This window comes from Athalia rosae, chromosome 4 (genome assembly GCF_917208135.1).
Source record: "Athalia rosae chromosome 4, iyAthRosa1.1, whole genome shotgun sequence".
Lineage (NCBI taxonomy): Eukaryota > Metazoa > Arthropoda > Insecta > Hymenoptera > Athaliidae > Athalia > Athalia rosae.
This window is the reverse complement of record NC_064029.1, coordinates 16,680,762-16,708,638: the sequence shown is the minus strand read 5'-3', so window position 1 is coordinate 16,708,638 and position 27,877 is coordinate 16,680,762. Positions and strand designations below refer to the sequence as shown.

Here is a 27,877-nt window from a genome sequence, read left to right as displayed (position 1 = left end):
AAACTTTCTATAGAGATCAGTGGGTTGCATGCACTGTGATGCAAGTTTACACGGCTTGTAATTGTTTCGCGCCATATTCATCGCAAATTTTGCTTGTAAGCGATTGTTTAAACGTGAAAGTAATTCTGTAAAATTATGATCAAAAAACGTATCAATGGACAGCTACTCGCCCAGCATATCGGCGATCAAATGATATTACTTGGCTTCGTTAACAAAGTAAGTACATAATATATATCTGCAGCTTTTGTTTAAAACGATCTTTCAGCAGGTTATGGCACGCGAGCAGTCTCAATAAACTTCTTAATTCAATAATCTCGCCTCAGATGTAAAATATATTCAAATTTCCAGGTAAATTCGAACGGAACTAGTTTGGAGTTGAAGACAAGCGACAACATGCTTGTAACCGTTGATTTACAGGAGCCAATCGATAGCTGCCTCGAGGGCTACGTTGAAGTCCATGGTACTGTCCAGTCAAAGTCAACTGTCTCCTGTAATAGTTTTGTGCAGTTTCCCCCCGAAATGACAGAAGAATTCGGTAAATTACAGATTTTTTCAATCAATCGCGATTTTCCTATTAAGCCTAGGATTAACTAGTTTCATGTTCTAGAATTTTGTGCCACTTGTTCACAGATGTAGGACAATATGACGAACTCATCATGCTTTCCAACACATTGGGAACTAACAAGTGGAGATTGTCTGAAAAACATACCATTTTGTAAGGTGTTACCTGTAGTTTTGAGACAGGTGATTGTTGCTGTTATGTTCGTCATTTTTAGTTTTTCATAAAATTGGTACACAACAAAGTAAGCTCTCAATGCTAGTTATCTGGCACAAAAGAAGCAATGTGAGAGTTCGAATAATATTAAATAATGTCCTTTTTTTATTACAACTTACAAACTATCTCACAGATTATAAAACGCCAACTCCAATTTTGCACGATGCATCCAGTGAAAAACATCTGCATGTGCAAGATGTTACAGGGCATTCAGAATGTTCTCTGAAATATAATTTTCCCTTGAAAGTACAATAAAACCACGTATGTAAAGAATATTTGTTAAATAGATGTTTTTTTATTAATTTCTTGATATATTGATAATACTCACCTAAACCAGTGCGTGATGTGATTTGCATGGCCACCATGTCTACAAGTTTGACACCATGTAAACCAGCTACTAAATTCCGTCAACTTACTATCATCCTCGCCCCTATTCGTTGTGCTGCCTCCTGTCTGTAAGCCACTAGCTGTACCCATGTGCATCAAGCAGATTGCACAACGGGGCAATGGTTTACGACAACTTGGGCATGATGACATCTGTAATGACAGTAGAAGTGATGTTAACATCTTTGTCAAAAATTTCCATGACAATCGTATGTAGACGCAATCTGTCAAGCAACATCAACCTTTAGTTTGTTAGATGTACTCCCCAGCCTAGCAAATGGTCCTCTGGCTCTACTCAAGCCCTGCATGTAAGCAGAGATACTTTTTCCACAGAAATTACACGATATGTATACTTGTTGTGGGGGTTTTTCGTTCGTTGACGTTCTCATTGCGATGTCGAAATGCGCCCGTTGATTCCACATTTTCCAGGCATCCAAAAGTGTTCTATAACTGGCAGGAAATTCATTTGGTTCGACTAATCTGATTTTTTCCTCTTTGCTTCTAGCACATTATTACCTTGCAATCCAGACTTGAACCTGATTATCCTGGAGTAGTTTTGGTGTCAAAACCCGAATAGCGATTAAACTGCAACTTTGTACGTCACCAGTTATTTCTAAGTATCTATTCAGCAGCTGTATACCTTCCGAGCTGGCGCCTTGCAAAAAGAGAACGTGTTCCCAACTGTAGATATACATTCTACGAATTCTAATTGGTCACTTAGACATCATTCATACTCTTACATACCAGTAATCAAAATTCCGGCTAAATTACCCTCGTCAGTCAATTTTTGCGTTAACTTCTTCAAATATTCATGTATTTTACTGTCGGATAAAAACATTAAAGCAAATGCTACTCTGTCCTCGACAGCCATTCCATTCTCGTTCTGAAAACGAATAAAAATGATGACTCGAAATCAATCGAAGAATTTTATGTTGACGAATGATCAATCGATTTCTTTTACGCACAAGAACATTTTCGTAGGACTCATTGTCAGCAGTCAGAAAAGCAAACATGGCCCTGAGATATGGATCAGTCAGTTGTGATCTCGACTTGAGACAGAGCTCACGCCACATACTGTTTCTATCCTCAGAGAAACCTGATAGAGCCATAGCAACGATGTTTAGATTAGTTGCTATCGACATTTTATCAGCTCCTCTATTTAGAATTTCTATGGCTTGTCTTAGCCCGAGATTAAAAACGGATATAGCCGCTGCTCTTGGATAGGCTCCTTCTCTTTCTAATCTATCTAAGAAGGCGTTATTGTACAGGGCGTTGGTTTCCTTGTCAAATCTCCAGCCGCACAGTTGAAGCGCTTTCTCCCGATCCACAGATCTATCTCAACATTAAAACCCATATTGTGGAAACATTACATTAATTGATCAGTTTTTGTTGGATTTATTTTCCATACCTGTATATTTTGGCAGCATGATTTGATCCTATATCAGCCCATGGTCGATGTACTAATTCAGACTTTGTAAAGCCGTTATTAGAATTTTGCTGTCCGTCAAGTTTCAAAACAGTTCTGTGCGAGAGTAAAAATTTTTTACCACATTCTTGATCAAGGTCAACACAAGTTAGAAAAAGTGATTTACCTCACACCTGGATGCTTGTTCTCCGTACTGCTAATAGTCCCATCCTCGACTAAGGAGTGACTGAGATATAACCATTGCCATAAGTTTTTCAGTGTATCATTCTCAGCCAAATCGCCATTTTGCGATAATTCGGGCTGTATCAAGACAAAATAGATTATACCAGATGTGATAGTAAATGTAAAACATTACTGGTGATAAATAGTCATGTGAATACTAACGAGGAGGCCATAGTCTAGCATAGCTCGATTCTTTGTCAGCATAGATATATCGTTCAACGATTTATAAAGATTGTCCGCACTGTAGATGTATTTAAATGATTTCGAAGCGTGATTCCATGCCAGATGCGATCTGGTTGACCAGTTGATAGTTATTCTTTCAAAGACAGTATAGTCTGTCAGTCCTGGAATTTGAAGGTCTCATATAAATAATAGAAACCAATTCATGTTTGCCTAGAATACAGGCACCTAAAAAGCATTCATTACACGCACCTTGCTGTGATATAGCCAATAATCTATTTGCATGCGTTGGATGCCATGAAAAACTAGTCGGACTAGACCATGGTGGTGCCACAGTTCTCTCCAGAGCTCCAGGTTCAGTTTCTTCTCCTCCAGCAAGTCCGCAATGTTGAACATCGTGTAGATGCAAGGACCCTATGTAAAAATAATCGTGTGAATGTTAATTGTCCGCAATGCCCATTTGAGGAACATCGCAATTTTACCTGAATCTTTTTGTAGGGATCCTAGGAGATTGTGTCTTGTCGGGCACCATAATACTTTGGTTACTTGTCTGCTTTGCGGTAATGTCAAAATTGGTTTCTCAAAATAACGCGTATCCCAAATGAGTATTTGATTTTCAATATGCGAAACTAGGTGAGAATCGTTGTGTGGATCCACAGATAAACTGTATACAGCTTTTGTTGGCGTCAGATTTACCACTTTTACAGAATCTAGGTATAAAAATTGATCAATCAACATAAAAAGACAGAACATTTGCGTTTGCCATGAGAGAATACATTGCATTGTACATCTACCGATTAATGTAAAAATTACCTCGAAAGTCAATGATTTTCAAATGCTTGTTATTTATCCCCACAACCAAACATCTTGGTTCATTAATAAACCAAGCAAGGGAATGGCAAGTTTCTGATACTCCAGCCTCAGCTATTGGTCGCAAAGATTCTGCCTGAGTGTTGCTGTGATGATGGGAACCCACTGGACTTTTTAATACGTCCCATAACAAAATAGAATGGTCTGTTCTGTGCTTATCTAAGCCAGAAACTATCAAATTTGGGTCTACTGGATTCCATGCAACAGCATTACATTGCCTCGCATGTCTAGGAGCTAGACAGATAAAATGAGAGCCATATAAGTTATTATTACTGTAACAAAAATTCAGTAGTCAATAAAAATAGATTACCAAGTTCTTTGCCAGTAAGCCCAAGTGAATCAAAAGCTGTTGGTCCAAATGTAGTCAGCACAACTTTTCCATTGGCCTGTCCAACAGCTAGTAAAATATCTGGCTCAGGCTGAGTGTAGATATCAATACATTTTACATAGTGATGATTTGTATTGGTTGCCAGCAAATGAGCAACTGTTGTATCAGAGATTTTTATACCTGTTAAGCAATGAATTAATTATATTGATGCCGATAACTGTTTACATTGAACAGGAAAAAAATTAATTGTTTGGCGTATTTTAAATCTGCACTTACACGAAGGCCTAATGGTATCTCTATTCTGCGATACCTCGTAGAGACATATTTCTGTGCCCCATGTAATGAATCTATTCGGGTGTATCGAAGACCATTGTACATCCAGCTTAACGCTACCCATTGCTGTCTCTTTTCAACGTTAATCTTTATGTTGATATTTACGTACAAGAATATCTACATATTAGAATAGTGGCATATCACCCATGCGACTTTTTAATTACGGCGAAACTCCAAAACCGGCAAAGGAACATTCGTAAGATTCCGATAACGGAGGACACTAATTACTGAGCGAAAAATGTCCCTGTTATTAGTCATTCAAAAATACAGACATACTGCGAAAATGATTTCAGAAAATTATGAAAATAATTGCTGATATTTCTATGATTATTTTAGGAATCTTTCAGCCGCATAACCTCGATAAATTTCCGTGTTTAAACAAAAATAAGCGCATGCGTGAGGCCCGTATAGTGAACCAGACAAAATTTATGAATTATTAACAATGAATATGCAAAAAAAAAGGATTTGAAAACGTTCCCAATACTCCAGTTCACTGTATTTATAATAATGTTCAAAAAATAATATGAATCTTTAAAAATTATTATAAATATGATCAATATTGTCAATATCTGGCAGTGACAGATACCAATGACAGCCAGCAGACGAATTTCAGCAGCGCCGTCAGTTAATACTTGGTGAACCAGCGTATGACTGATCACACAGATGCGAAGCGTTTGCGAGCATACGATACGATACGTCAGAAGCTTGATAATTGACTGATTTTTTAAAGGTAATTACCAATTTCGATTTTGCTATTATCTCATTCTAATACTACTTGTTTGACTAATTGGGCCAGATTCGTCAAAATGTTCTCCAAGTGCAAACTCAGTTAATTATTTGATACGAATATTGCCTGCCCCAGCAATGCACCACCAAACGACAGCGCGGCAACGCCTTTTGGTTATTCAGACCATGAATACGCCCTTACACTTTACTCTAATTACGTTCAACTAGTCACATTCACATCCCCCTGACGAACCATCTTCAAAAAACAATAATTTTGTCAATTTTTAGTTATCTGCTAACAAAAAATAACACTGTCACATTATTACAACAAAGCTCATGATTGAATTCTGTAAACTATTCTGTTTCCTTTTGTGTCAGTATATTATTGAATCAATTCAAAGTTGTGTTAATTGATTATTTATCAACCTTCTAAAAGGTATCAAATATCATTCAAACTACCAGATTATCATGACAAGTTCCGATAATACATGTAATCACTGGCAAGACACATGACTCCTATACAATTGTGTCATCAATCTTGAGATAACAGTGAATGAAAATTCAAATCTTTGCTATCAAATCCATCTGAATTATCTTAATCAATAAAATCAACTGCTGGGTACAGCTAATAGATTTTTTTACTATAACAGAAACAATATGTGTCAAGTACATGCAGGAAATGTAAATAAAGGTAGTCAATTTTCCTCCCATTATTTCCCATGCTAACAATAAAGATTCTCAGAATATCTTTTGTTCTTGATTACAATGGGAACTGCTCATAGCACAGAAAAAACTCATGAGATTTTCTTCTCAGAAATGCTGACGAGAGAGTTGATTATTTTTCTCATTTTCTGATTATTTGACATAAATGACTGATGTTTATATTTTGACTTTACAGGTAGAATTTGAGTAATCCAATATGTCTAAGAAACCTGGGGCAACACAGGCCCTTCATAAGGTCATAATGGTGGGAAGTGGAGGTGTTGGAAAGTCTGCCCTCACACTACAGTTCATGTATGATGAAGTACGTGGGTGTTCCTCCAACTCCTTATTTGGCTATACCTGAAAATTGAGTTTCCTCAAAAGATTGAAAATAATTCGTTCTATCACTATTGTTGCACTACACTTATTTCTGATAATGCAATTCTTTCACCTAGATGATATGTAATTTTAGTTTGTCGAAGATTATGAGCCAACCAAAGCAGACTCATACAGAAAGAAGGTGGTATTGGATGCCGAAGAAGTACAAATAGATATTTTGGATACAGCTGGTCAAGAAGACTATGCAGCTATCAGAGATAACTATTTCCGTAGCGGCGAAGGCTTTCTATGCGTATTTTCTATTACTGAAGATGATAGTTTTCAAGCCACTCAAGAATTTAGGTAAGAATCAAAAATCAAATGTAACACTTGTAGTGAAGACATTTCATGTCATTTCCTTGTCGTAGACCTTGACCCCCTGCTCCATGGGGCTCTACTGTCTTATCGCATATTTTAACGCATGAAAGTCGGCGATAACTTGATCAAGCCATGTTGATATCTCGATTAAGTTTAATAACCACATATTTCTAACAGAGAACAAATATTGCGGGTCAAAAATGACGAAAACATTCCTTTTCTACTGGTGGGAAACAAAAGTGATCTTCAAGGAAAACGAAAAGTTAGTTTAGCTGAGGCGCAAGCTAGATCTCAACAGTGGGGAGTTCCCTACGTCGAAACTAGTGCAAAAACAAGAGAAAACGTTGACAAGGTTTGTTTTTATTTTTCATTCAATGAAAATTTTGAATAATAGCTATCAGGTATATTTATTACTAACATACTCTGGTCCTCAAGTCAATCCAGTAGTTTGTTCGGAGTAAAAAAAACTTTGATGCAGGTCCCAGAATGCTGCTTTCAATAGCAATATCACATAAGTGAAGCTTGAATCTTTATATGTTTGCATTTGGCTGTTCAGCTGTCTGTTCTTATTTATCAATCAGGCAGAGTTATCTACAATGAATATGCATGAGCTTTGTCATTAAATTTTTCTCTACAGATAGATGTTAGCACGTTTGGTTTAATTCAAATTATTTCAATTATAGTTTTAAAAACTCGTGCATTTGATTATTCAACTTTAAAAAGCACCCAATAATTCTGGTTTTCTTTGTATATCGGAATTCTCCGTCCAACTAGATAATTTTACATTGCTTACACAGTCAGACAAGAACCGTATTCAATATGTAGAACTTTTCACCAGCTTTATGCTTACGAGTCTTGAGATGGAGCTCCCTTGCGCATTTTCAGGTATTTTTCGACTTGATGCGTGAAATAAGGTCGCGCAAGATCGAAGATAAATCTGCAAGTAATGGCCGTGGAAAGGATCGCGCCAAGAGAAAGAAAAAGATGTGCATTATTCTATAGGTTGGCAATTTCATCTCGCACTTTTTTCTTCAATATACTCATACGTAAAATATACCTATTTAATATTCTTGAAATGTTAACACGACGACAGTCTTGCTCCATGCGTAGAAGTTTTTTATGACATGTTAAGTCTGTTGTCTACGACACGAATGGACTTCAGTGTAATTTAATTACACTATATGCTTTTTGTTTGGCCTTTTTCTAAGATGTTTAAAAATCCATGCTTAATTTATTTACAAAATTTACGAAAAAAATTAGAAATTAAACTTTTGCAATATAATTAACGTGTATAAAAATTTTGATTATGTTATCTCTTTAAAACACTGCGTTGCTTACTTTCTTTTTTTTCATTAATTTCAGTTCAACAGGATCTTCATACTGACGTAAATATATTAGTCTTTTATTTATCGCACTATAGCTAGTTTCTAAACGCTCTACGTTTCTTCATTGTTACCGTTTAATTGTTTTTTCTCTCTATTTAAAACAGTTTTGTACAGCATAGCACAGCTTTTGCAGATAGAATGCTTGAAATTATATGAAACATCAATTGTACCAAAATTTTACTGAACGTTGATTAACGCATTGAAATTTGATTTTGTAACTTTGTATAATAGTGTCAATTTAATATAATTGTTCAGTTTCTAACAGTTAGTCTTTGTCTAAATTTATGAACTTACTTTTCAGACATGAAATTCATCAAGTTCTTTTTTTTTTGTCTACTGCCGGGTTCCGTCATTTATCAAATAACTTGTATATTTCATTAGAGAAAAAAGAACTGAATAATTATAAATTTTAGGTATTCTTTGACTTGATGCGTGCTATAGCTGCGCGCAAGGCTCAAGAAAATCAGGGTGAGGGGGGTGAGCGAAAGAAGAAACCAAGTTGCTGCGTACTACTTTAACAGAATTGAAACAAGAATCATCATTTTCAATGGTGTGTCTCGTATCTCTGCACTGAACTATATACCTATAACGAAGCAGATAAAGATATATTTCATATGGACGAGTTTCATATTTCTTTACGATGAGATAATAATCATTAAGCCTGGACATCTGCTTTTTCAAAGACATTGCGGACGAATCGTGCACCATGAATATTCTTTGTTATTGAAATTTCGTACAAATTATTAGCATTAACAAATATATTGCGACGTCACAAAAAAAAAAGAAAAGGACACTACTTGCACTGTCGATATTTTGGGACATGTGATATTTTTCTGTAATTTTTCTACAACTCAATACATCAATACCCAGTTATCATGTGCTAACATTACTCATCAATAGTATTAGAAAGATGAAAATACGACTACGACTGCGTTCGTACGTTAATATATCAATTCAGTTCCACATCATTTGTCTCAATTTAGAAAAAGTAGAACAGAAAATTACACTTCCATTACTTTCTCTGTGTCGAGCAGCATTCTGAAAACAGTTGTTTCTTTTTTCAACAAGCACTATGAAACATACAAAACGTCTAAGATATTAGTAGTGTGTTTTGATACATACATATTATATAGAAATACATATTATTCTTTTTTTCTTGTAGGTTTATTAAGTCTCAGTGCTCGGAATTTTGCGTTTTATAATCGATAGGTTCAAAAAGAGCGATCAAGGTACTACTTTAATAATTTCCCAGTGATTGTGCGAGTGTAGATTTAAATTTTTTTCTTCAAATATAAAACAGAAATTGCTATATTAAACTTTATTTTCATATTTTTGTACTTTTCCAACTGGTGAACGTGCCTTTTCTTTAATGTTATAAATTAGTTGAATTTAATATCAGGATGTTATGTAACGATTGTAGGCTTCCTCATCAAGAATATAGGACTCGGCTTTAAATTTTCGCTAGCGAGTAAAAATGTGAAATGACACATTCAATAATCAAGCCCATACTACAAGGGTCTCACTGGCCTAACGCTGACGCGAATTTTAGAAAAATCTTGATACGGTATCATAGCTAAAAGAAAATTAAATCAACCCTAGAAAAAAAAAAAAGGCAGCAACAGGTCACATTGTTTACGTAAGATTCAATTATGACAATATCCGGTTAATTTATACACTTGTCTATCGATGTTTATACAAACTTTGCCAGATTTATATAAGTTGCTGATAAATGAAATTTTCATGTATCAAAAATTTACGAGAGTTCCTCGTTGAATTTATTAATATATACATATATTACACAATACTATCCACTTAAATCAGTCAGTGAATCACTGGACGAATTGTAATATAATTTATGTACCTTTAATATGAATACACGGTTGATGAAAATTTTATCAACGCGTTTCGAAGTGATTTAAAAATGAGAACCCTTCCCTGTAATTTTCTTTTGGTCGTAGGTCATACAAGTAGGTCATAAGTTATCAGACTCTCATTTTCAGAACATAGAAAATATGCTGTAAGAATACATCTGATGACTAGATTCGTGCCATTTTGACATGAAATAAGTACTTAGTATCTCAAGATTGTCAGTTACGTAGAAACTGGCACACCTATACATATACATCTTCCATTATATACAGTGCTCTTTACTAGCTGAGCATATGGGCAGTCTTGATTTTTAAAATACTAACGTTTGACCCAATAAAAAGAAAGTTTCAAAATTAAGTAAATTCACATACGTGACCACAGCCTGTTGGACATTGGCGATTACTTTCGAACCACTCACTCATGTGAACCACATGTCCCCCGTGGGCACAGCCTTGACACCACGCGTAAGCACCGCGTACAACCTTAAAATTTCACGGAACAAGTTGAGCGGATGTAAAAAACTTTCCGGTCCAGTCTGAATGATTGATTGATAATGAATTTGGTAATAATAGATAATGAAATTCTACTTACTTGGTGACAAATTGAACAAAGAGCGTGTGTTGATGTATGACATCGATCGCAAAGCCACGCAGACCTTTGCAATGGCTTTGTACACGTTGTGCAGCAGGCATGTATCGTGGTTGACTGTTGATTCAATTGAGAAACAGACGGCATCCAGGCCAATTGTATAATCTGTAGGAAAATTTTATCACCTGTTCATTGGATTCTTGATTTAATTAACGTAAAAATATTGTATATTTCAACTTACTTGAGTGGCGATTTCCCATAATTTAAATCTCCCCAGCATGTCGATATACTCTAATAGCCAGTGCTCTTGAGTGGCTGCCTCAATGTTCAAACTATTCCGCCTTTCTCCAAGAGCAATGAGTATCGATGCAGAAGTTTGAATATCTAAAATTGCTGCATGGTGCCTCAGAGCTTCTTCAATCAGTTGTGTGGGGTCCCAAAATAACGGTTTAGGAACAGCTGTCACTATTAATTCGCAAGGTTGATCTTCTACTGTGACAGATCCTGAGTCGTTGTCATTCATATCCGGAGAATGATTTGGAAATTGTTCAGGAGGTGGAGATCTGTCCTGTATTTCGTGTCGTAAAGGGAATGCTTCCTTAGGTAATGTCCAATCGTTTTCGTGATTCATAAGGTTCTGTATGTATCCGGGACTATATTCCATCGCTATTGGCTCCAATTCTCCTTCTCCGAAAAAGAAATCCCCTTTCGGTTGCCGTTTGTGCCCGGGTAACGAACGCCGATAGCTGTTTTTCAAGTTTGCCAAATCAGGATCAAATAATTTCGCATCCAGAAGTGATACTGCGAGTGAAGTTTGAAATATACCTGGGTAGTATAGGCCCAATAAAATTTTGATTTTCAGTTGTTTCGTCAGTTTCAGTTTCATCATCTCCACCACTTATCACACCAGGTGCCTCTCCTTGTAAAGATTTCACATCATTTTCATGACCTGAAAGTTCGATCTTTTTAATTTAAATCTCACGTACTTTTGTACGAGTAATTCGCCTTGTATTCTATTGGTGGTAAACATACCTGTATTAGACTGATCAACTGTTGATCCGATGGCAATTTGAGCCAAATTTAGGGTATTCACAGTATCCTCTTTAGAAACATTTGGAGACGATTTCAACATGTCACCGAGTGGATTTGCATACAATGTTTTCATAATACTCCACACTGTGCTTATCTATTGCAATTTGAATAGAAGATAGTCAATATTGTGGAAATGTACGTAAAAAAAAAATTTATACTCACGTCATTTCTGCCCGCAGAAATGGCAACAGCTGCATTATGGTCACAAATATCATTCAGTCTTCCGCTGAGTAAGTATCCTTCAGCACATTCTTTGAACCACTTGGGTTCACGCGGTGCAGTTTCTGTGAATCTGTGCATCATGCTAGAGGCCATGCAGAAGGTATCGTTACTTGCAGAGGATTTCCTGTAGATAGTAAAAACATCGAATGAAAGAAAAAAGGCTTATATAATTGAAAAAAATATAATCAACACGATAATTACCTCATTATACTAGTCAATTGTTTTACAGTGGTCGGCGCATTAACACTAATTTTACAAGCATACGCGACGTCACCTTTAGAATTAAGCGCAATACCTTGAGGGTTTGCTTTGCTTGCTGGTCTAGTGGCGTCTTTGAATACGTGATGATATAACGTACAGTCCTAAGGTACAAAAGCAATAGATAGATTTGGCACATTTATCGGTCTTTAAAACCAAGAGTTTTGAGAACTCACCCTGCTGGTTGACAGGAAATATTGTGGATCTCCTCTCCATGCTACACCAGTAGGAACATCTTTGTGCTCGTTAAAACTTGCAAATGGTATATAGGGCCTTCTGATATCCCATACATTTATACTACAGTCAACGACTAAGGCGCAGCTTGCAATATGGTATTTTCTTTGAGGTCGCCATTTTATACGGCCAACAGATGCTATTGTATGAATAGTATATTCGCAGGTAGGCTTAGCAGAAATATCCCAGACCTGAAAGCAAGTACAGGAATCATTAATGAAATGATTAACTTATCATTTATTTTGAATTGCATACCTTGATCGTTTTATCACGTGAGGCTGTTGCTAGCCAAGATGCTTCAGGGTGCCAATCACAAGCAAAAATTGGCCCACTGTGAGCTGTAAAATGCTGAAAGCATCGATCAGGTTTCCTCAGATCCCACTGTTGGACATGACCATTTTCTGATACAGCGGCAAAGGTATATTGCTGATGCGGGGAAAATTGAACATCTCTGACAGATTCGGTGTTGCTGTGATACAATAGCGGTTGTTATCAATTAAATGGAGCTTAGATTGGAGTATGAGGTTTTCTCTGATGCCTCAAATAACAATCCTTATAAATCAAACCTATAGAACGTTTTTGCAGCTTCTTTGACTCTCAGATCAAAGCATTTCATCGTCCCATCTTGAGAGCCTGATATCAGCCACATGGGCTCTGTCATATGAAAGCTAACTTTGTTCACTGTTCTTTTGTGGTCTATGAAAACATGTTCTTGTTTTGAACGTGAGGGACGATTTAAATTCCATACTACAACAGCTCCATTGGTGGCTGCAGTAGCCAATATGTGATCTGTGAAGCAATGAAAATTAAGATACTGTAAATTGAGATACTGTAGATTCCAAGGTATGTTTCAAGTGGTATTTACCATCGATTAAGTTCCACGCAACATCGTTACAAGAGAAGTTTAGATTAAGATTCTTGCCAACTCGCAGGTTGCAAACTTCTTCAAACCTCTCTTCCAAAAGGGTAAAAATCTTGAACACTACCGGAGAAATATAGATGATTACTCAGAATTTTCACTTCATTTTCATAGATTGGGAAAAATAAATTCCTCACCATTACGTCCAGCGATCACAACTTGGGTATTGTCTTTGTTGAGAGCTAGGGCATTCGCTGGCCCTTCCTGAGTTATGAACACTGTCTTGGATGTCATAATGGCAAGTTCAACCCACGTAATTAATTGATGTTATGAATTTCACTCTCTGTTCACTTGTAGGTTACACACTGCGTACACGAGATACATGATCATTGACAATCATTAACTCACCGGCTGTCTTGCATGCTGAATGCTCTACCTCTACCACCCTCCATACTCATCAAGCCTCAAGCCCTTCCAGCTCCCAGCTCCCAGCTACGACCTCGAAAGTTATAAAACCGCAAGCTTGCGCCCTCTCAGTGAACGTTGTCACAACCTAAATAGGAATTTTTCAGAGATCCTAGTGTTAAGAGCACGACTCAACGATCCTAGCCGTGCTTTCCAGCCAAATTTTGACATAAGCGCCAGCTGAGGTTAGTGAATAAAATAATTTAACAAAATGGCAAAAGCACAGGACCAAGAGCTCAGAAAGGCTTTCACCGAGTTACAACAAAAAATAATTGATACAACGCAAAAGTTGAGGCTAGCGGATGTGCAGATTGAATCTCTAAAACGCACAAAACAGCATGCCGATCTTACGGTGAAGGAGGTAGCCTCACTTCCACCGAATACTAAAACTTATGAAAGCGTGGGCAGGATGTTCCTACTCGACGATGTCGCAACCATAAAAGAAGGACTCGAAAAACGAATGAAAAATGCTGATGAAAAGATCAAAACTTTGGAAAACAACAAGTTATTCTTGGAACAAAGTCTCAAAGATAACACAAACAATGTTAGGGAAATGGTCCAGCAACGACAAAGCCACGAGTCTTCAGATTAATCTAATGTTCACTCACCGAATCTAAAGTAAATTGGTCAACCTAGAACTTCTCTAAATCATGTTCAGCCTTTTTTTTTCAATAATCAATTTAACTTATATCAGCATACTTAATTCAGCATTTTCCAATTATATATTATTTTTGAAGTTAATGTAATCTACAAGTGCAGATTGTGCTTTCATCCAATGTAACTCACAGAATAAATTTCTCACGCATTTTTAAAATTAAATGATTGTTTAGCTATATTAAATGCACCCTATAACCACCCAAACTACTATGTTAAATATTTATAGTTCAATAATCAATTAGGATATTCAAACTTATAATTATCATTGATTTATTCCAGTGACAGGAATGTTACATACAACAAACCGTCTTTCTTAGTACTATTTTTTTTTGTCATTGCAATGTTATTATTAATCCATTTAGATTTCGTATTGATTCAATAAACTTCCTCAAATCCTTTGTTTTCCTATGCTATCCTGAAAAATCTACCAGTGCCAAGTGTTGGCACCTTGGCCGATTTGTCATATAATTAAAAAAGAAATAATTTTATGAAACCTATATTTTTATTTTGATAACTCAGTAAAAAAGACAGTAATTGGTTATTCACTTTTTGTTTCCGATTTTTTACTATTTCTTGAGTGAGGATTATCTTGTTTCTTTATGGGAAATTTAAGCGACTGATTCCGTAATATTATATCACATATCTTACTGGAATAACACAGGGAACAAGATCACCTCATTCAATTGCTCTCAATATTTATGCCTACTACTTATTGCTTCAAATAGATACAAGCTCGTTGCGCCAGTTGTAAATACAATGACTAAGAAAATCAATCGAATACGAATTGTCTGGAATTGAGTCTGCAGCTTTATTTCAAGCTCGCATCCAAAAAATATAGAGACATATAAGTTGACCAATGGAAAAAAAACAAATTCGATTCTGCTGTAATTTTATCTAGCCCTATTAAAGAGGAAAAATAGTGGAAACAGATTAGGTATTACACTTTCAGAAGCTTAAAAGAACTATATTCGCTATAATTAATAAGAAAGTTTTACTACTTTGTTACAATAAAAGTCCCCTGCGTTACAGTAATGTGGTGGACGTTAAGAGTTCCCTCAAGCATAGCATCTTATGCCTTTTATATTTTCATGTAACAACGTTTGCGCTGCGTACTCATGCGACAACATTAATCCAACAAGTCTATCTTCAAGCATACATTTGTTTACACCAAAATCACGTATACTTTATATTACTGTGTCTGAGGGAAATCATTTTGCTTTGACATTAGGCAATAAATAATGTAAATTTAGATACCTTCAATTGAATTATAAAAATCTTTGAACTTATTTGAAGGAGAACAAAAAAAAAAACTACGAACCTAGTGAAATTATTCAATGCTCAAATGCACCGGCCTTTGAACCGGTGATTTTCAAAGTGGTATTTTGTAAGTCAAATCACCATTTTTTTGCATATATATGTCAGTACACAATGCGATGTTTAATTGAAAGTGTAAAGCTAAATGTGTACTACTTTCAATTTTAAAATTCTATAACTTATATCTGTTTCGTCAATTATCATATTGTCATTAAAAAACATGATTCGACGTTAAATGTACACATAATAAATACAGGAAAAGTGAATTTATTATTAAGTATTATGTTAAGTGCTTAGATCTTACCTTAGCTAATGAAAATTTAGCTAAAAATTGTGATTTACGAAAAATATGGTTACAACGCAAATGATTTAGTCAGGAGTTTCCTTTGCACCCTACGAGATGCGATGCTTTGAGCCGCCGTCAGTCCGGTAACATGTTCAAGCTAAAGCAGAATAAATACAAATTTAAACATTAAATTTTCATATTTATTTTGATAAATAAATTCAAACCGCGCAGCTAATACTCATAAGTTCATTACCTGTAAAACCTTGGGGCGGTTGTCCAGGCACCGAATACTGTGGCCTAAAATTTCCGAAGTTTGCAGCACCTGCGAAGGTAGCAGGTAACTGCCCTCCTGAAAATCCTGCAGGAAATTGTTGAGCTAACAATGCAGCTTGACCCGATTGAGTATTATTTCCACCTGGTGCAGTAGCGGCCAATCGGCTAAGGATAGATCGTTCGGACATTTGAAGTCGTTGAGCAACCGGAGGAATTCTCGCTAATGTGGCTGGCAAACGACTAACGTCAGATTTCATGTCCGACAAAAGTTCCTCCAATTGATTTAGCACCTGTAAATGAATACAGTCAGGGCGAAATTCAAAGTGAAAAAAAAAATAGTATATACAGCGATATGCATACCTTGTGCAGCACGGCATTGGCTGGTTTATTACCGGCCAAACTCTCTTTGCTTAAGTGCTGGTGGGATTCGGCAAGACATTCGACTTCCGCAAACCGTGCGTTGAGACTCATAGCAGGATGATTGGGATCCTGTGTTAAATTTAGATAAGCAGCTCTCCTGAGTTGCTCTTCTATAACGAGAGCCTGTTCTAAGAGTTTAAAACGTCTTGCTAAAAATTTATTTTTTATTTCCAGGAAATTTCCCTTGCCAACATCCATCTTAAAAGGCTCATTTATTATAGCGAACCTGAAAAAAAAGTGCGGTATGGTTTTTCACAATATTTCAGCGATTTATACTTGATAAACAAACAATTATTTCAACTATTCACAAGAGCTACCTAATATCGTTCTGAATGTCTTGCCAACGACCATAACCGTGAGTCACGATACCGGCAAGCAGCCAATAATCGTGTCTGCGGTGCCAAATTTCGTATTCACGTCCAGGTACTGCAGCTTTCTCCTCGTTCAACCACAAAGTGTGAAGTTCGGTGAAACCACCATCCGCGATATTAAACATGAACTTGCGCTTTGGTTTCGTTGCCTCTGAATCGGACTCCTTCGTCTCTTTGTGTTTGCTTTCTTTTTCCTGTGAGCAAAAGGTACATTTAAAATAACTTATTCAAACTCTGAGAATTCCCAAAGTATATCGTGAGTTCAAGTAAATTTACTTCTTTTTTGTCCGTTTCGTCATCGTCATCTTTAACAATGACTACATCTTCTTCTGACTCTGGTTTGGGCTTAATTTCAGTGATTTCAGGCTTTTCATCGAGTTTCACTGGCTGCTTATCTTCTGATTTGGCCTCAACCTTGTCTTTAGCTTTTTCGGATTTTTCCGCCTCTCCATCCGTCGGTTTAATCTCTTCTTTTTCTTCCTCGTTCTCTTTGTCTTTGTTAAGTTCTTCTTCGTCTTTCGGCTCTTTCTGCTCCTCTTTTATTTCTTGTGCGTCTGTAGTCTATTATGAGGAATTAAAAAAGAAAACCAGTTTTATCGTTAATTCACTTGAAAAAAAACCCCAAAATTATCCCTACACGCAAAACTATCAAGTCCAGAAAGTAAATTTTGACGTCATAGAATAATACTTACCTCTTTGTCTTTCTCTTTAACATCCTCCTTGGTTTCTCTCGACTCCAGAGACTCAGTATTAGGTTTAACGGCGGGATCATTAGAAATATTAACGGGTGTTGGCGTAGCGGCTGGACTGGGACTTGGAGCATTCGATGTGGCAGGTGTTGCACTGGTACTACTTGTACCAGTAGCTCCGCTATCCCCAGCTCCTTCCGCTTTTACAGGTTCAACAGGTTCAACGGGTTTGCGAATCATTTCTGGCATCGAATAGTAGCCATTTATGTGTTCGAATTCTTGAACCTACGATTTTGATAGATCAATTTCAAAAGTATTTCACATGAATGTAAAGTTCGACATAAATGATGTGGAAATCGGAGAAGAGTTTTACCTTTTTCCTAATGAGCGACATGACTCCAATCCTGGTCAAGACATGTTGGCGGCTAAGACCTTCTCTCGGAACTCCGTCGGCAAAAGTTTCAGCATTATCAGCTCCGGGTTCGCACAGATGGCGCATGAACAATGATACGTAGGCCTTGAAGTTCTTTTCCGATTTGCCCCTCAGGTCTCGCACCAACCTACAGATTAATGCAGTTCCAACTACAATTCTAGCTCTCCATTTATGAGTATGCGCCGGATGATATTCTTATAAGTTGAAAAACATTTTAAATGAAAAATTCCAGTCATGCAACTAACCACTGCGAATTGAAGGCGTCCTGTGGAGGCATTCCATACCTCATAATAGCGTTTAAGAATGCCTTACGCTGCCTGGCATTAAAACCAAGGACCTGAAAGAGAGGATCAGTTCCAAATTATTCAGGGGAAATTGTTGAAAAATCAACAAAATAAAGATTTATAAACAAAAGATAAAAATAATAACTGAACGATGCCAGTGGAAGACCTACTTCAATATTTCCATTAACTCTTGCCAAGAGTGGTGGCAGAGGTCTGTCCTTTTCGTCACGTCTCTCCAAACGACGTCTACTTCTTCGAGACAAAAGATCTCCATCACCTTTTTCATCAAAGTCGTCATCCTCTTTATCGTCGTCACTAGGTGCGCTAAAGTCACTGTTATAGTCTGACAAATTCTCCTGCCATGGTTGATCATCTCTCGTACCTTGATCACCGGTCACTCCACCATCGTTGTAATTAACTTGTTTTCTTACACGCTTGCCTGATTTTGAAATAAGGTGTTGGATCAGTAAAAATTCACAGACGAGGACAGCATCGCTATCATGAAATATTCGAGTATTCTATTTTGAATACCTTTTCCCAGCGTCCTTGCGATGTCTTCTTGTTGCTGTTCGTAGTGATGTCTCAAAAGTTTGATCCAGTAAGCGGGGTCAGTATTTTCAGCTTCTTGTTTAATAATTTCTGTATCAGCTTCTTCCTCAATTTCACCCTCTTTAGTCACATACGAAGCAACTTTGAAAGAACTCAAATATTCGTTTGCCCAGTTTTCTTTCTGCTCAATTCCCTCTTTACTTCTATCCAGTAACTCGGCAACGGCTTTATCGTCGTAATGGATAGCCTCATCTTCTTTACCCTCTTCTTCCTTAAACAGCTCCTCAGTACCTAGGTACATACGAGGATTAAAAATCGGATTTCAATTTGCATGATGTTAAAATGCGCAGATGATTGAAAAGGAAATATCACGAATGCGCAAGAGTCGGACTACGACGCAGTTATCGTCTCTTTTCTGATATATGTATACATGCGTTTGTTATATGTAATGGTTTCTACATAATCTGCATCTCTAGATGCTTACCAAATCGGAGAATGTCATCCAATTCCTGCTTGCTGAAATTGGCACCCTTGCCTCCCATACCAGGGCGCACAACCAAGTGCGTGAGCATCATTTTACGCTTCGCTACTTGAGTTACTCTTTCTTCAACAGAATTACGTGTGACGAATCTGTATATCATCACTTTGTTCGCTTGTCCAATTCTATGAGCTCTACTGAAAGCTTGGATATCATTATGCGGATTCCAATCGGAATCGTAGATTATCACAGTGTCAGCTGTAGCCAAATTGATACCAAGACCACCAGCTCGTGTGGATAAAAGAAACACAAACTGCTGCGCACCTTTGAATAAAAAAATAGCAAATAAATAAAATTTATGTTACAAATCAACGTGATCGTAGTTGTTCTTCCGGTATTTAATCGAATTTTTAACTATCTGTGTGATAATGCAAGGATAAATGAATTACCTGGAGCATTGAACCTATCGATAGCTTCTTGTCTCTGCGTTCCAGTGATGTTTCCGTCAATTCTCTCGTACTTATAACCTTCCCCTTCTAGATAGTCTTCAAGAATGTCCAACATTTTTGTCATCTGAGAGAATATCAGAACTCTGTGCCCACCGTCTCGTAATTTTTTAAGCATTTTGCTCAATAGTACGAGTTTTCCAGCTGCTTTGATCAAAGCTGAACCTTCGTAATTGCCATTAGGACCAGTGGGAGCTTCTTGAGATGCAGCAGGGAACAAATATGGGTGATTACAGCATTTTTTCAGATCCATCATGATGTTCAACAGTGAAACTTGTTGCCCTCCACCCTTGGGATTCAGAGCTTCGAAATTTCGCGTTAAAATATATTTGTAGTATTTTTTTTGCATAGGTGATAGTTCAACTCTAACAATGAACTCTGATTTACTCGGCATATTCTGAAAATAATCATTGCGTTACATGTTTAGTAAAATAAAATTGAAACTCAAGTAAAAAAAAAAATACGACAACAATTGAGTTTGAATGGCTTACTTTAAGCACGTCAGCCTTCAATCTTCGGAGCATATGGGGTCCAAGCATTTCGTGCAATCTCTTGACTTGTTCTTCCTTTGATATATCAGCAAATTCATTTTGGAAGGCTGCCAAGTCATTGAACTTGTCACGGCACAGGAAATTAAGCAAATGAAACAGTTCTTCTAAATTATTTTGCAGCGGTGTTCCAGTCAATAGAAGTTTGTACGCAATATTGTACGAAGCTAGTAATCTAAAGAATTTTGACTGATTGGATTTCAACCTGTGAGCCTCGTCTACGACTAGAACAGCCCAATCAATAGATCCCAGACATGCTGAATCGATGGAGATCAATTCATAACTAGTTAACAAAACATTGAACTTTATTTGCGAACTACGGATCTTGGACGCTCGACCACCACGTACAGCTCCTTCTTCAAAGGACAATTCATTTTCACGTATCACAATACGGCTGTCCTTGTCACCTACAATGAATTATGAACCCATGAGTACATACATTCATGATGTATTAGAAGATATGGAATTAATAGAGCATCGTCACTCACCGACATAAGTAACACAGTAAAAGTCTGGCGCCCATGTTTCAAATTCACGCTCCCAGTTTATGATTGTAGATAACGGAACAGAAACAAGGAATGGTCCTTTGCAATGCCCTTCTTTGTAAAGAGAATACAAGAATGTAATAGTCTGAATTGTTTTTCCTAAACCCATTTCATCGGCCAATATCGTGTCTATTCCTTGACCCCATGAGTACCTCAACCAGTTCAAGCCCTGTAATTATTGAAATATATTGAAAAAAATGCACAATGTTAATTCTATGGTCCCTCACTCATAGGTCAACGATTTTCTTTTTTTTTTTTGTTCTTCTTTTTCTTTAATTTAAACTTGAGAAAGCGTACCTCCAACTGGTAGGGATGTAACTGCATTCCTGTTATATCTAAATAATCTGGTTGCCGTTCGTATTTCTTCTTTAAATCAGTTGTGGGTTTTTCTGGAGGAGGTGTATATCTCTTAGGTGTTCTTTCTTCGTCGTCAATTATTTCACGGGTCTTTGATCTCTTGCCCTTTCCTACTTGAAACAAAGAACAAGACATGTTTTTATCACAATGGACTACTAGGTTCATGTCAATGCACCCCAGTGTGGTCAAAGTATCTCACCTTTTTTACCCTTACGAGATGAACTTCCATCACAGCTGTTTGCGGCCCTCAAATCTAGATAATATTCTACGGCTTGTTTCAACCCAGGAATATCCGCGTTTTCATCTTCCCAGGTAGCTTGGTCGTAGCCGAGATCCCTCCATTTGACGAGATATGTCGCCCTACCATCTCTCTGTATTCTATGATTTATCACTCGATGCACTACTAACCACTCTGGGCGAACTCCATATCGATAGAATCGCTCTTCCAAATTGTAGTTATCTCTGTTCGTAGCTCCATCTTGCTGCTGTAACCGTTTTACTCTGGTGTCCGATTCATCGAGTGGTTCTTCCAATTTTGGAGGATCATCCATATCGTATTTGCGAGTGTAGTTTCTGCAGGAGAGTAAAGAAGAAACGTAATTCAAATATGGGAAATTTTTCTACAGTTCAATCGAACTGCGGTTCGGCCTATAGTGATTCATTGCTTGAATTGCGTTACCTGAACATAAGTGGATGAAAAACATCCAACTGTAACTCTGTGATCCAATCACAATGCCAATGGGACATTTCGGCCCACTTGACGAAAAATTCTCGCATTTTACGTTGCTTGGGAGCAGCTTTACTCGTCGATGGTTCCTCTGATGGCGTTTCGGGACATTCTGACCATCGCCAAGTAAGAATCTTGGCCACTGTGAGGAGAACAAAAGCGATGTGTGGAACGTGTTAATAGCATGTAAGATTTTATTTATAAATGCACGTGATTAGGATACCTTTTCCATGAATCGGCGGACAAGAACATCTTGGACACTTCCAATCGCCGTCGGGTATTTCAGAAAGCGGAGGATTTAAACAATGCGTGTGATAAGCGCTCGTGCAGCTATCGCAACACAGAAGTTCACCACCATCTTTGCAGACTCTGCAGAATTCCATATGCTCATCATCATCATCAGCCGCACCACCTGACGAATATTTTTTTTTTTTAGTTCAATACACACAAAAATTGTAGTAAAAAAGTGCTTCTTTTCAAAATTAGAGCTTTCCCATTTCAAATCACATGCAGTTTAGATAGTTTACTTCCGCAACAAGTTTGAAATTCAACAAAATCAGAATAATGTTGTAATGAATGATAAACTAATAATCTTCTACTGACATCATCGATAAAAGGGTGAGAAAATATAATAACTCATAATACTCAAAGCGTTACCAGCCTTTTTTCTATAATGGGAGGGGAGCCGAGGGTAGGGAATTAAAGGAGGTACCTGCAATACCTTCGCCTTCGCAGTGAGGGCAGCTCCACTTGCCCTCAGGAGTTTCCTCTAATTCTGGCTCGAGACAAACCAGATGGTATGCCCTAGGACAAGTATCACACAATATGATTTCACCACCCTGCTGACACACTTCGCAATAGTCTTGGTGGTCGGTCTGTACAAGAAAATAAGAAAAAATCCAAGGTCATTACACTTCCAACATGGGCAGAAGTAATCGATAGCTTATTTTACCCATGATAAATTTGAGACAGTTGAAAATAATGAAAAGCGATATTTTGAGAAGTTTATCTCATGTCAATTGATTTCATGCAACTCCAAGTTCATTTTCGAGGAATGGTTATAGTTCTTGGGAATAGGCATAGTAATTTCACATAATTATAGAAACTGAGATTTGTAATCTGCTGGATGACTACGATTAAATCTAAATTTCATGCAGACAGGAAAATACAAGTTGAGCAAGCATTACAATACTACTGAGGCAGAGTCAAGCAACAGAGCAAATACGTTCCTTGGTGTTTCAATTGAATTTTTAAAACCTTTTTTTCACATGAAGTTCAAGCTAGATCAGATCTTTTTAACAGTATTCCTTTGGATTCTGTCTAACACTTCAGGACTGATTCATAATATATGATATACTGAGAACTATTCTAGAACAAATCATGTGCATTTTTTATGCACATTGACTATTACGTAAGTGGAATCAATCGACTGTAGAGGACTAAAATTACAAGATCAAGTAACTCGAAGCTTTTAGCACATTGTAGAGGGCTAGTATAAAAATATGTGGATATTTCAATTTTAATGTACACATAATAATTGAAAGTTCATGAAATTGATGAGCCAATTTAATCAAAAAACGAAAGGAGACACAGTAGATTGATTCGTGGTATATTCAAAACACTTGTGAGACACAACAAAGGAATCAGAGACAAAATGATTGATCATTTGAATCTAATATTTGAAATGACCTGAGCGTAGATGATGCCATGATTTGGAATTGAATTATTATCAACTTTAACAAAACTCAATAACTTAGAGATTGCTGATGATTTGCGCGATTGAAACTGCAATGAACGCATGAGCCATCTGTGGCTTGACACTACCTGGAGACCTTCCTCGCCATCAGGAAATTTTGATGTAGTCTTAGTCTTCTTCTTCTTTTTAGTCTTGTTGCCGATTTTAGTTTTAGCCTTTCTTCTAACTGGAGGATCAGCTGGGGCAGCTTCGGTACCACTTTCTTCAGGCCCTTTACCACCACCCTCTGCTCCTGTGGGCTCTTCTGCATCAGCAAGCATTTGCTCAAACTCCATGTCTGAGTCTCTGTCAGACCCAGCACCGCTGCCTTCTGCCTCTTCATCCTGAAAGTAGGATTTTTCGTCATTATGTATTACCTAATTTCTCCATTAAATCTCTTAACTTTGTTGAAGATTCCATGACTAACTATTTGATTTTTTCATCTGTGAAAGATGACTCAAAAACTATGCAGAACAAATAAACACAGGTCTTACCGAACTGCCACGTTTACGTTTTCCCAGTTTAATTTTTAGGGTGGGAACTTTTGAAGCCTTCTTTCCTTTCTTGGCTCGTGAGCCTCTGGATTTTCTTCTTCGATCACTGTCATCATCCTCATCTTCATCTTCATCGATCTCTTGAACAGGAGCTCCACGATTACCTCTCGAACTTCTGCTATCATCATCGAGGTTCCCAGATGGTGCATCCGCATCTGGTTGAGTGTTGGGATTCAGCTCGGAGAAATCCCTCCACTTAGCAGCTACTAGCATCATCAGCTTAGACATAGGCACCTGAAAATGATATTCAGAAGTTCATAAGTCAACAATTTGCTCCAAATACAAAATTTGTTTTTGAGCTATCTCAAAAAGAACAACTACCTTTGGATTTTCTTTAGCTAAAAGAGGCCTGACATGTTGCTGGAACAGCTTGTATGTCGTAAGATTTTGGAAATCTGCTTCAGAATAATCAATCTGTACATCGGTGAGCCCAAATGTGCTACAAACTTCTTCTATTGTTGGCATTCCAGTATTGGGTTCTTGAGGTTGTACTGCTGATGTATTATGACCAGAAGATTTTCTTGAGGAAGATTTTCGATTTTTACGATTTCCTGCATAGTCACTATCCTCCCCTGCACCCTCTGCTGGTTCAGCCCCAGCAAAGTCACTCTCCTACAATAAGATAAAAAGAAAATGAATGAAAGCGAAAATACTTACGCATTACTTCTACAAATTCACATGCAATACTCACATCTCCTGAATCGGATTTTTTCTTCTTCTTCTTTTTTTTGCCTTTCTTATCTTCGCTACGAGCTTTTCGCTTTTTTCCTTTCTTCTTCTTACGTTCTTCTGGCTCATAGTCATCATCTTCCTCCTTTGCAAATGGGTTTCATATACATAATCAGGTAAAAGAAAACGGCTGTTCACCACGCCTCAAAAAAGGGTAGAAATATGCCGCAACGGTAGTTGACATAAAATATTGATATCATGGAACATATTGGCCACAATGTATTTATTTGTATACTGAAAATAATCATTACCAATCTCTGAGACTCCTCAGCATCAGAGGAGCCCTCGCCAACAGGTTGACCAGCATTTGGTACTGCTACTCCAGCTTCATCCGCTTCTTCCTCTCCTATAATTAGAGTCATCGAATCTTATATTCCTCGTTTAATGACTAGTGAACATCTAATTGAATATTGATAAATATTTTAGATTATCTACATAATAATAATCAACATTCAATTTATCTATGATGCAATATTCATCACACGGTCGCACACATACTGCCAAACAGAGCAGACTCATGTATAAGAAATTCCCACATACACAAGCCTATCAAGGTTGCCACCTCAGTAGTAATATTGGGACAGGGAGAGAGAGTAAGAGAGAGAAAGAGAGAGGTGCAAGAGAAAGAAAGAGCGAAAATGGAAGAAACAGAGAGGCTATGATAGAGAAAAAGCGAGAGGAAGAGATGAGCATTTCCGTTTCAAAGAGAGAAAAAAGGAAAAAAACGGTTTCAAAAAAAAAAAGATGACATCAATTTCAGTCTTATCAAATCAGGGTACGTTGAACATCTGTTTCAAGTAGTCAAAGATTCCTTGCTGTATAATACTGATAATTTCTTTCATATTATAATATTCTCAGAAATCAATATCAACCTTTCAGTCAGAATAATATAGGTGCAAAAGAATTTCTGTACCATGGTCGTCCTGAAATCAGGATAGGATATGCCTATTGAGTATTCATCAACTTCGATATCCAGATAACACTGACAAAGCCATGACTCAATTGATTCAATTTGATGATCGATTGGATTTTTGCCGCAGGCAATTAATCAAGCTTAATGAAATACACATGATCATTGATCATGGGAATTGCGTGTATTTCGACAGCACGATGATGATGTTTATGATGCTGGCTTCTGACTCACGGAAAATTAGTTCAGGGAATGAAAGAACAATTAATTCTACAATGTACGGGCCGTAAATAATATCTAGTCGATTTGTGTTGGTATATTATATCAGTTAAATATATTTTCAGCATTATCTACAGCTTGCGAATGCTTTGTTGCATACTTGCGGCAGCCATCTTGTATTGAGGGCAAATACTTATGTGGATCTCTTAACCCCCAATTAAAAAACTATTTTATTTGAAATATAGAAGAAGGATTAGGTATCGATGTTCAAACGTGACAAACGGCGATAGAATTTTCGTATGTGAAGCTAAAAATCCACGTAAACCTCTCGCGATTTTGAATTCAATGTAATTTTATTTTTCGATTAGTAGCTTGTCTGAATAGATACACTACTTATCAGTGGCAAATGTTGGAAATGGAAGAAAAGACTTAAAATCGCTGAAAATCTGTCTATATTCGAGACACATTATAATTGTTAGCGTTCTTAAAAAAAATTCAAGAATATTTGAAACTCGTTTAAAAACAAGTAGCGTTGCGGCGACTTGTAACTAGAAGACGCCGATATTGAAAGAAAATTTCATGATTTATGAATTCGAAATCTGGTCATGTTATATCGTATATAAACGCTCATTGTTTAATATTCATAACAAGAAATCAGTTTCAACATCTTCTAACGTTAACGATTTTGTCTTGTTGTTAACGATAACGTTCACACGTAACGAAAAATATTATCAGGCATGTTCGTCGATGTTTATTTACACATTTTATCAAAAAAATTACTGTGGGAATCGTGCAATTAATAAAAAAGTAGTACTCATTATCCAAGTACGCTATATGGCGTACTGGAGATATGTTATACTGTGGATATGCATGTATAGGTACACATCAGGTATATATTATAGCAGTGTGAAACGTAAACTTTGAATTAGCACCGGGGTTGATCATCAATGAGATTTGTGTTGAATTTTATTTAAGTTGAATAATTTTGTTCAGTGTAAAATAGATTAGCAATAAGTCGAGGGGTAGGCGTCGAATGACAATGTCAATAATGTGAAAATATTCGAGTTTACATTGAATTTCGACAATTGGAAAAATTTGGAAGGTTAGCTTGCGGAAATTGTAGCAAGTTGAATTGTTTGGCGAATGTTTGTAGGCGATTTTTGAGCCAGTAATTGATAGGTAGTCAGTAAGATTGCGTCAAGAATGAATGTAAACGGATTTAGGTGAGAATAAAGTTAAAAATCATGTAGGACAAGTTGACATGGCAGCCATCATATGAAAAGCGCGCGTCCTGCGTGCCTCAAGTCATTTTCCGGCAAAGTTAGGAATTTTTCTATACTTACCGGCAAAGCTTTCATCAACCTCCTCGTCTGAGGCCATTATCGTTTGTTAATTAACTAATCTGACACCGATCACCCACTCAAATTGATTACTATGTTGAAAAATTCGCGAAAACTCGACATAAACGCAACGTAGATCCGTGCTCGGCGTGCGATCACTTCTCCTCTTTCGCTGCTCGCGGCTCGCTTCTCCTCCAATCCCAGCAACTTTACGGTTCATCCCCACTACTTTTACTATTTTTTATATCCCCACTACCTTTTTATTTTTCGGAAACGAAACCCCCCCTGTCGTCGCCCAAATACCTGCATAGTAACAATGCGACACATTGTTCACCATTG

The 27,877-nt window shown here is 37.1% G+C and overlaps 6 protein-coding genes and 1 long non-coding RNA gene across 17 annotated transcripts; 4 read left to right on the top strand and 3 right to left on the bottom strand.

Annotated features, from left to right (window-relative positions):
• The first annotated feature begins 1 nt into the window (after position 1).
• Positions 2-1,077, top strand: LOC105693785 (replication protein A 14 kDa subunit-like). Of its 2 annotated transcripts, none has more exons than XM_048654544.1 (3): positions 2-216; positions 349-535; positions 608-1,077. In XM_048654544.1, exons 1-3 carry the CDS (start codon positions 136-138, stop codon positions 634-636), a joined length of 297 nt encoding a protein of 98 aa, XP_048510501.1. In that variant the 5' UTR covers positions 2-135; the 3' UTR covers positions 637-1,077. The 2 variants fall into 2 exon arrangements, with proteins under 2 accessions (XP_048510501.1, XP_012269357.1); XM_012413934.4 differs by having other exon boundaries at positions 3-216; positions 631-1,077.
• Positions 858-5,768, bottom strand: LOC105693778 (GATOR complex protein MIOS-B). Of its 2 annotated transcripts, none has more exons than XM_048654522.1 (15): positions 5,257-5,768; positions 4,462-4,745; positions 4,168-4,365; positions 3,801-4,091; positions 3,470-3,697; positions 3,240-3,401; positions 2,970-3,151; positions 2,752-2,885; positions 2,568-2,681; positions 2,125-2,491; positions 1,904-2,042; positions 1,676-1,814; positions 1,402-1,609; positions 1,104-1,312; positions 858-997 (listed from the first exon to the last, which is right to left on the bottom strand). In XM_048654522.1, exons 2-15 carry the CDS (start codon positions 4,580-4,582, stop codon positions 910-912), a joined length of 2,580 nt encoding a protein of 859 aa, XP_048510479.1. In that variant the 5' UTR covers positions 4,583-4,745; positions 5,257-5,768; the 3' UTR covers positions 858-909. The 2 variants fall into 2 exon arrangements, with proteins under 2 accessions (XP_048510479.1, XP_048510477.1); XM_048654520.1 differs by lacking the exon at positions 5,257-5,768 and adding an exon at positions 5,105-5,120.
• LOC105693780 (ras-related protein Ral-a) lies at positions 5,102-9,920 on the top strand. Of its 5 annotated transcripts, XM_012413923.3 has the most exons (7): positions 5,102-5,248; positions 6,143-6,268; positions 6,419-6,627; positions 6,820-6,994; positions 7,528-7,644; positions 8,005-8,027; positions 8,441-8,655. In XM_012413923.3, the coding sequence occupies exons 2-5, from the start codon at positions 6,164-6,166 to the stop codon at positions 7,642-7,644; spliced, it is 606 nt and encodes a 201-aa protein (XP_012269346.1). In that variant the 5' UTR covers positions 5,102-5,248; positions 6,143-6,163; the 3' UTR covers positions 8,005-8,027; positions 8,441-8,655. The 5 variants fall into 5 exon arrangements, with proteins under 5 accessions (XP_012269346.1, XP_048510498.1, XP_012269347.1 ...); XM_048654541.1 differs by lacking the exon at positions 7,528-7,644 and having other exon boundaries at positions 8,441-9,920; XM_012413924.3 differs by lacking the exon at positions 8,005-8,027 and having other exon boundaries at positions 8,441-9,920.
• On the bottom strand, positions 6,141-13,733 carry LOC105693779 (GATOR complex protein WDR24). Of its 3 annotated transcripts, none has more exons than XM_048654524.1 (13): positions 13,347-13,625; positions 13,156-13,272; positions 12,857-13,079; positions 12,546-12,759; positions 12,233-12,481; positions 12,000-12,160; positions 11,739-11,922; positions 11,517-11,670; positions 11,310-11,433; positions 10,726-11,230; positions 10,488-10,649; positions 10,268-10,378; positions 6,141-6,306 (listed from the first exon to the last, which is right to left on the bottom strand). In XM_048654524.1, the coding sequence occupies exons 1-13, from the start codon at positions 13,441-13,443 to the stop codon at positions 6,301-6,303; spliced, it is 2,307 nt and encodes a 768-aa protein (XP_048510481.1). In that variant the 5' UTR covers positions 13,444-13,625; the 3' UTR covers positions 6,141-6,300. The 3 variants fall into 3 exon arrangements, with proteins under 3 accessions (XP_048510481.1, XP_012269343.1, XP_048510480.1); XM_012413920.4 differs by lacking the exon at positions 6,141-6,306 and having other exon boundaries at positions 9,588-10,378; positions 13,347-13,514; positions 13,586-13,733; XM_048654523.1 differs by lacking the exon at positions 6,141-6,306 and having other exon boundaries at positions 9,588-10,378; positions 13,347-13,623.
• On the top strand, positions 13,682-14,433 carry LOC105693784 (prefoldin subunit 1). Its single transcript, XM_012413933.4, has one exon. The coding sequence runs from the start codon at positions 13,826-13,828 to the stop codon at positions 14,204-14,206; it is 381 nt and encodes a 126-aa protein (XP_012269356.2). The 5' UTR covers positions 13,682-13,825; the 3' UTR covers positions 14,207-14,433.
• A 786-nt stretch (positions 14,434-15,219) lies between these two features.
• LOC105693775 (chromodomain-helicase-DNA-binding protein Mi-2 homolog) lies at positions 15,220-27,719 on the bottom strand. Of its 3 annotated transcripts, none has more exons than XM_012413903.4 (25): positions 27,542-27,719; positions 25,321-25,415; positions 25,032-25,154; positions 24,662-24,952; positions 24,281-24,574; positions 23,876-24,130; positions 22,764-22,926; positions 22,275-22,463; positions 22,004-22,193; positions 21,524-21,897; positions 21,265-21,434; positions 20,911-21,136; positions 20,366-20,829; positions 19,818-20,271; positions 19,375-19,692; positions 18,873-19,181; positions 18,512-18,780; positions 18,303-18,394; positions 17,998-18,187; positions 17,628-17,909; positions 17,212-17,496; positions 16,882-17,129; positions 16,505-16,790; positions 16,125-16,434; positions 15,220-16,028 (listed from the first exon to the last, which is right to left on the bottom strand). In XM_012413903.4, the coding sequence occupies exons 1-25, from the start codon at positions 27,576-27,578 to the stop codon at positions 16,024-16,026; spliced, it is 5,919 nt and encodes a 1,972-aa protein (XP_012269326.2). In that variant the 5' UTR covers positions 27,579-27,719; the 3' UTR covers positions 15,220-16,023. The 3 variants fall into 3 exon arrangements, with proteins under 3 accessions (XP_012269326.2, XP_012269327.2, XP_012269330.2); XM_012413904.4 differs by having other exon boundaries at positions 17,998-18,184; XM_012413907.4 differs by having other exon boundaries at positions 17,998-18,184; positions 22,773-22,926.
• Positions 25,430-26,475, top strand: LOC125500733. The gene is made up of 2 exons (XR_007278185.1): positions 25,430-25,844; positions 25,949-26,475. It is a non-coding gene; the product is annotated as an uncharacterized LOC125500733 (long non-coding RNA).
• Positions 27,720-27,877: the final 158 nt, after the last annotated feature.

What these genes read in the sequence shown, in the direction of transcription:
- LOC105693785 (XM_012413934.4), top strand. Translation starts at nt 136, where the DNA reads ATGATCAAAAAACGTATCAATGGACAGCTACTCGCCCAGCATATCGGC. An exon ending in TACTTGGCTTCGTTAACAAA is followed by an intron (nt 217 to 348) that starts GTAAGTACATAA and finishes TCAAATTTCCAG; the next exon opens with GTAAATTCGAACGGAACTAG. An exon ending in CGAAATGACAGAAGAATTCG is followed by an intron (nt 536 to 630) that starts GTAAATTACAGA and finishes ACTTGTTCACAG; the next exon opens with ATGTAGGACAATATGACGAA.
- LOC105693778 (XM_048654522.1), bottom strand. Translation starts at nt 4,582, where the DNA reads ATGGGTAGCGTTAAGCTGGATGTACAATGGTCTTCGATACACCCGAAT. An exon ending in AACAAGCATCCAGGTGTGAG is followed by an intron (nt 2,682 to 2,751) that starts GTAAATCACTTT and finishes ACTCTCGCACAG; the next exon opens with AACTGTTTTGAAACTTGACG. An exon ending in AGTCCTACGAAAATGTTCTT is followed by an intron (nt 2,043 to 2,124) that starts GTGCGTAAAAGA and finishes ATTCGTTTTCAG; the next exon opens with AACGAGAATGGAATGGCTGT.
- LOC105693780 (XM_012413924.3), top strand. Translation starts at nt 6,164, where the DNA reads ATGTCTAAGAAACCTGGGGCAACACAGGCCCTTCATAAGGTCATAATG. An exon ending in CAAGCCACTCAAGAATTTAG is followed by an intron (nt 6,628 to 6,819) that starts GTAAGAATCAAA and finishes TATTTCTAACAG; the next exon opens with AGAACAAATATTGCGGGTCA. An exon ending in CAAGAGAAAACGTTGACAAG is followed by an intron (nt 6,995 to 7,527) that starts GTTTGTTTTTAT and finishes GCGCATTTTCAG; the next exon opens with GTATTTTTCGACTTGATGCG.
- LOC105693779 (XM_012413920.4), bottom strand. Translation starts at nt 13,443, where the DNA reads ATGACATCCAAGACAGTGTTCATAACTCAGGAAGGGCCAGCGAATGCC. An exon ending in CACGTGATAAAACGATCAAG is followed by an intron (nt 12,482 to 12,545) that starts GTATGCAATTCA and finishes ACTTGCTTTCAG; the next exon opens with GTCTGGGATATTTCTGCTAA. An exon ending in TATGGGAAATCGCCACTCAA is followed by an intron (nt 10,650 to 10,725) that starts GTAAGTTGAAAT and finishes ATTTTCCTACAG; the next exon opens with ATTATACAATTGGCCTGGAT.
- LOC105693784 (XM_012413933.4), top strand. Translation starts at nt 13,826, where the DNA reads ATGGCAAAAGCACAGGACCAAGAGCTCAGAAAGGCTTTCACCGAGTTA.
- LOC105693775 (XM_012413903.4), bottom strand. Translation starts at nt 27,578, where the DNA reads ATGGCCTCAGACGAGGAGGTTGATGAAAGCTTTGCCG. An exon ending in ATCTCGTAAGGGTAAAAAAG is followed by an intron (nt 21,435 to 21,523) that starts GTGAGATACTTT and finishes TGTTTCAAGTAG; the next exon opens with GAAAGGGCAAGAGATCAAAG. An exon ending in GGATGACATTCTCCGATTTG is followed by an intron (nt 19,182 to 19,374) that starts GTAAGCATCTAG and finishes GTATGTACCTAG; the next exon opens with GTACTGAGGAGCTGTTTAAG.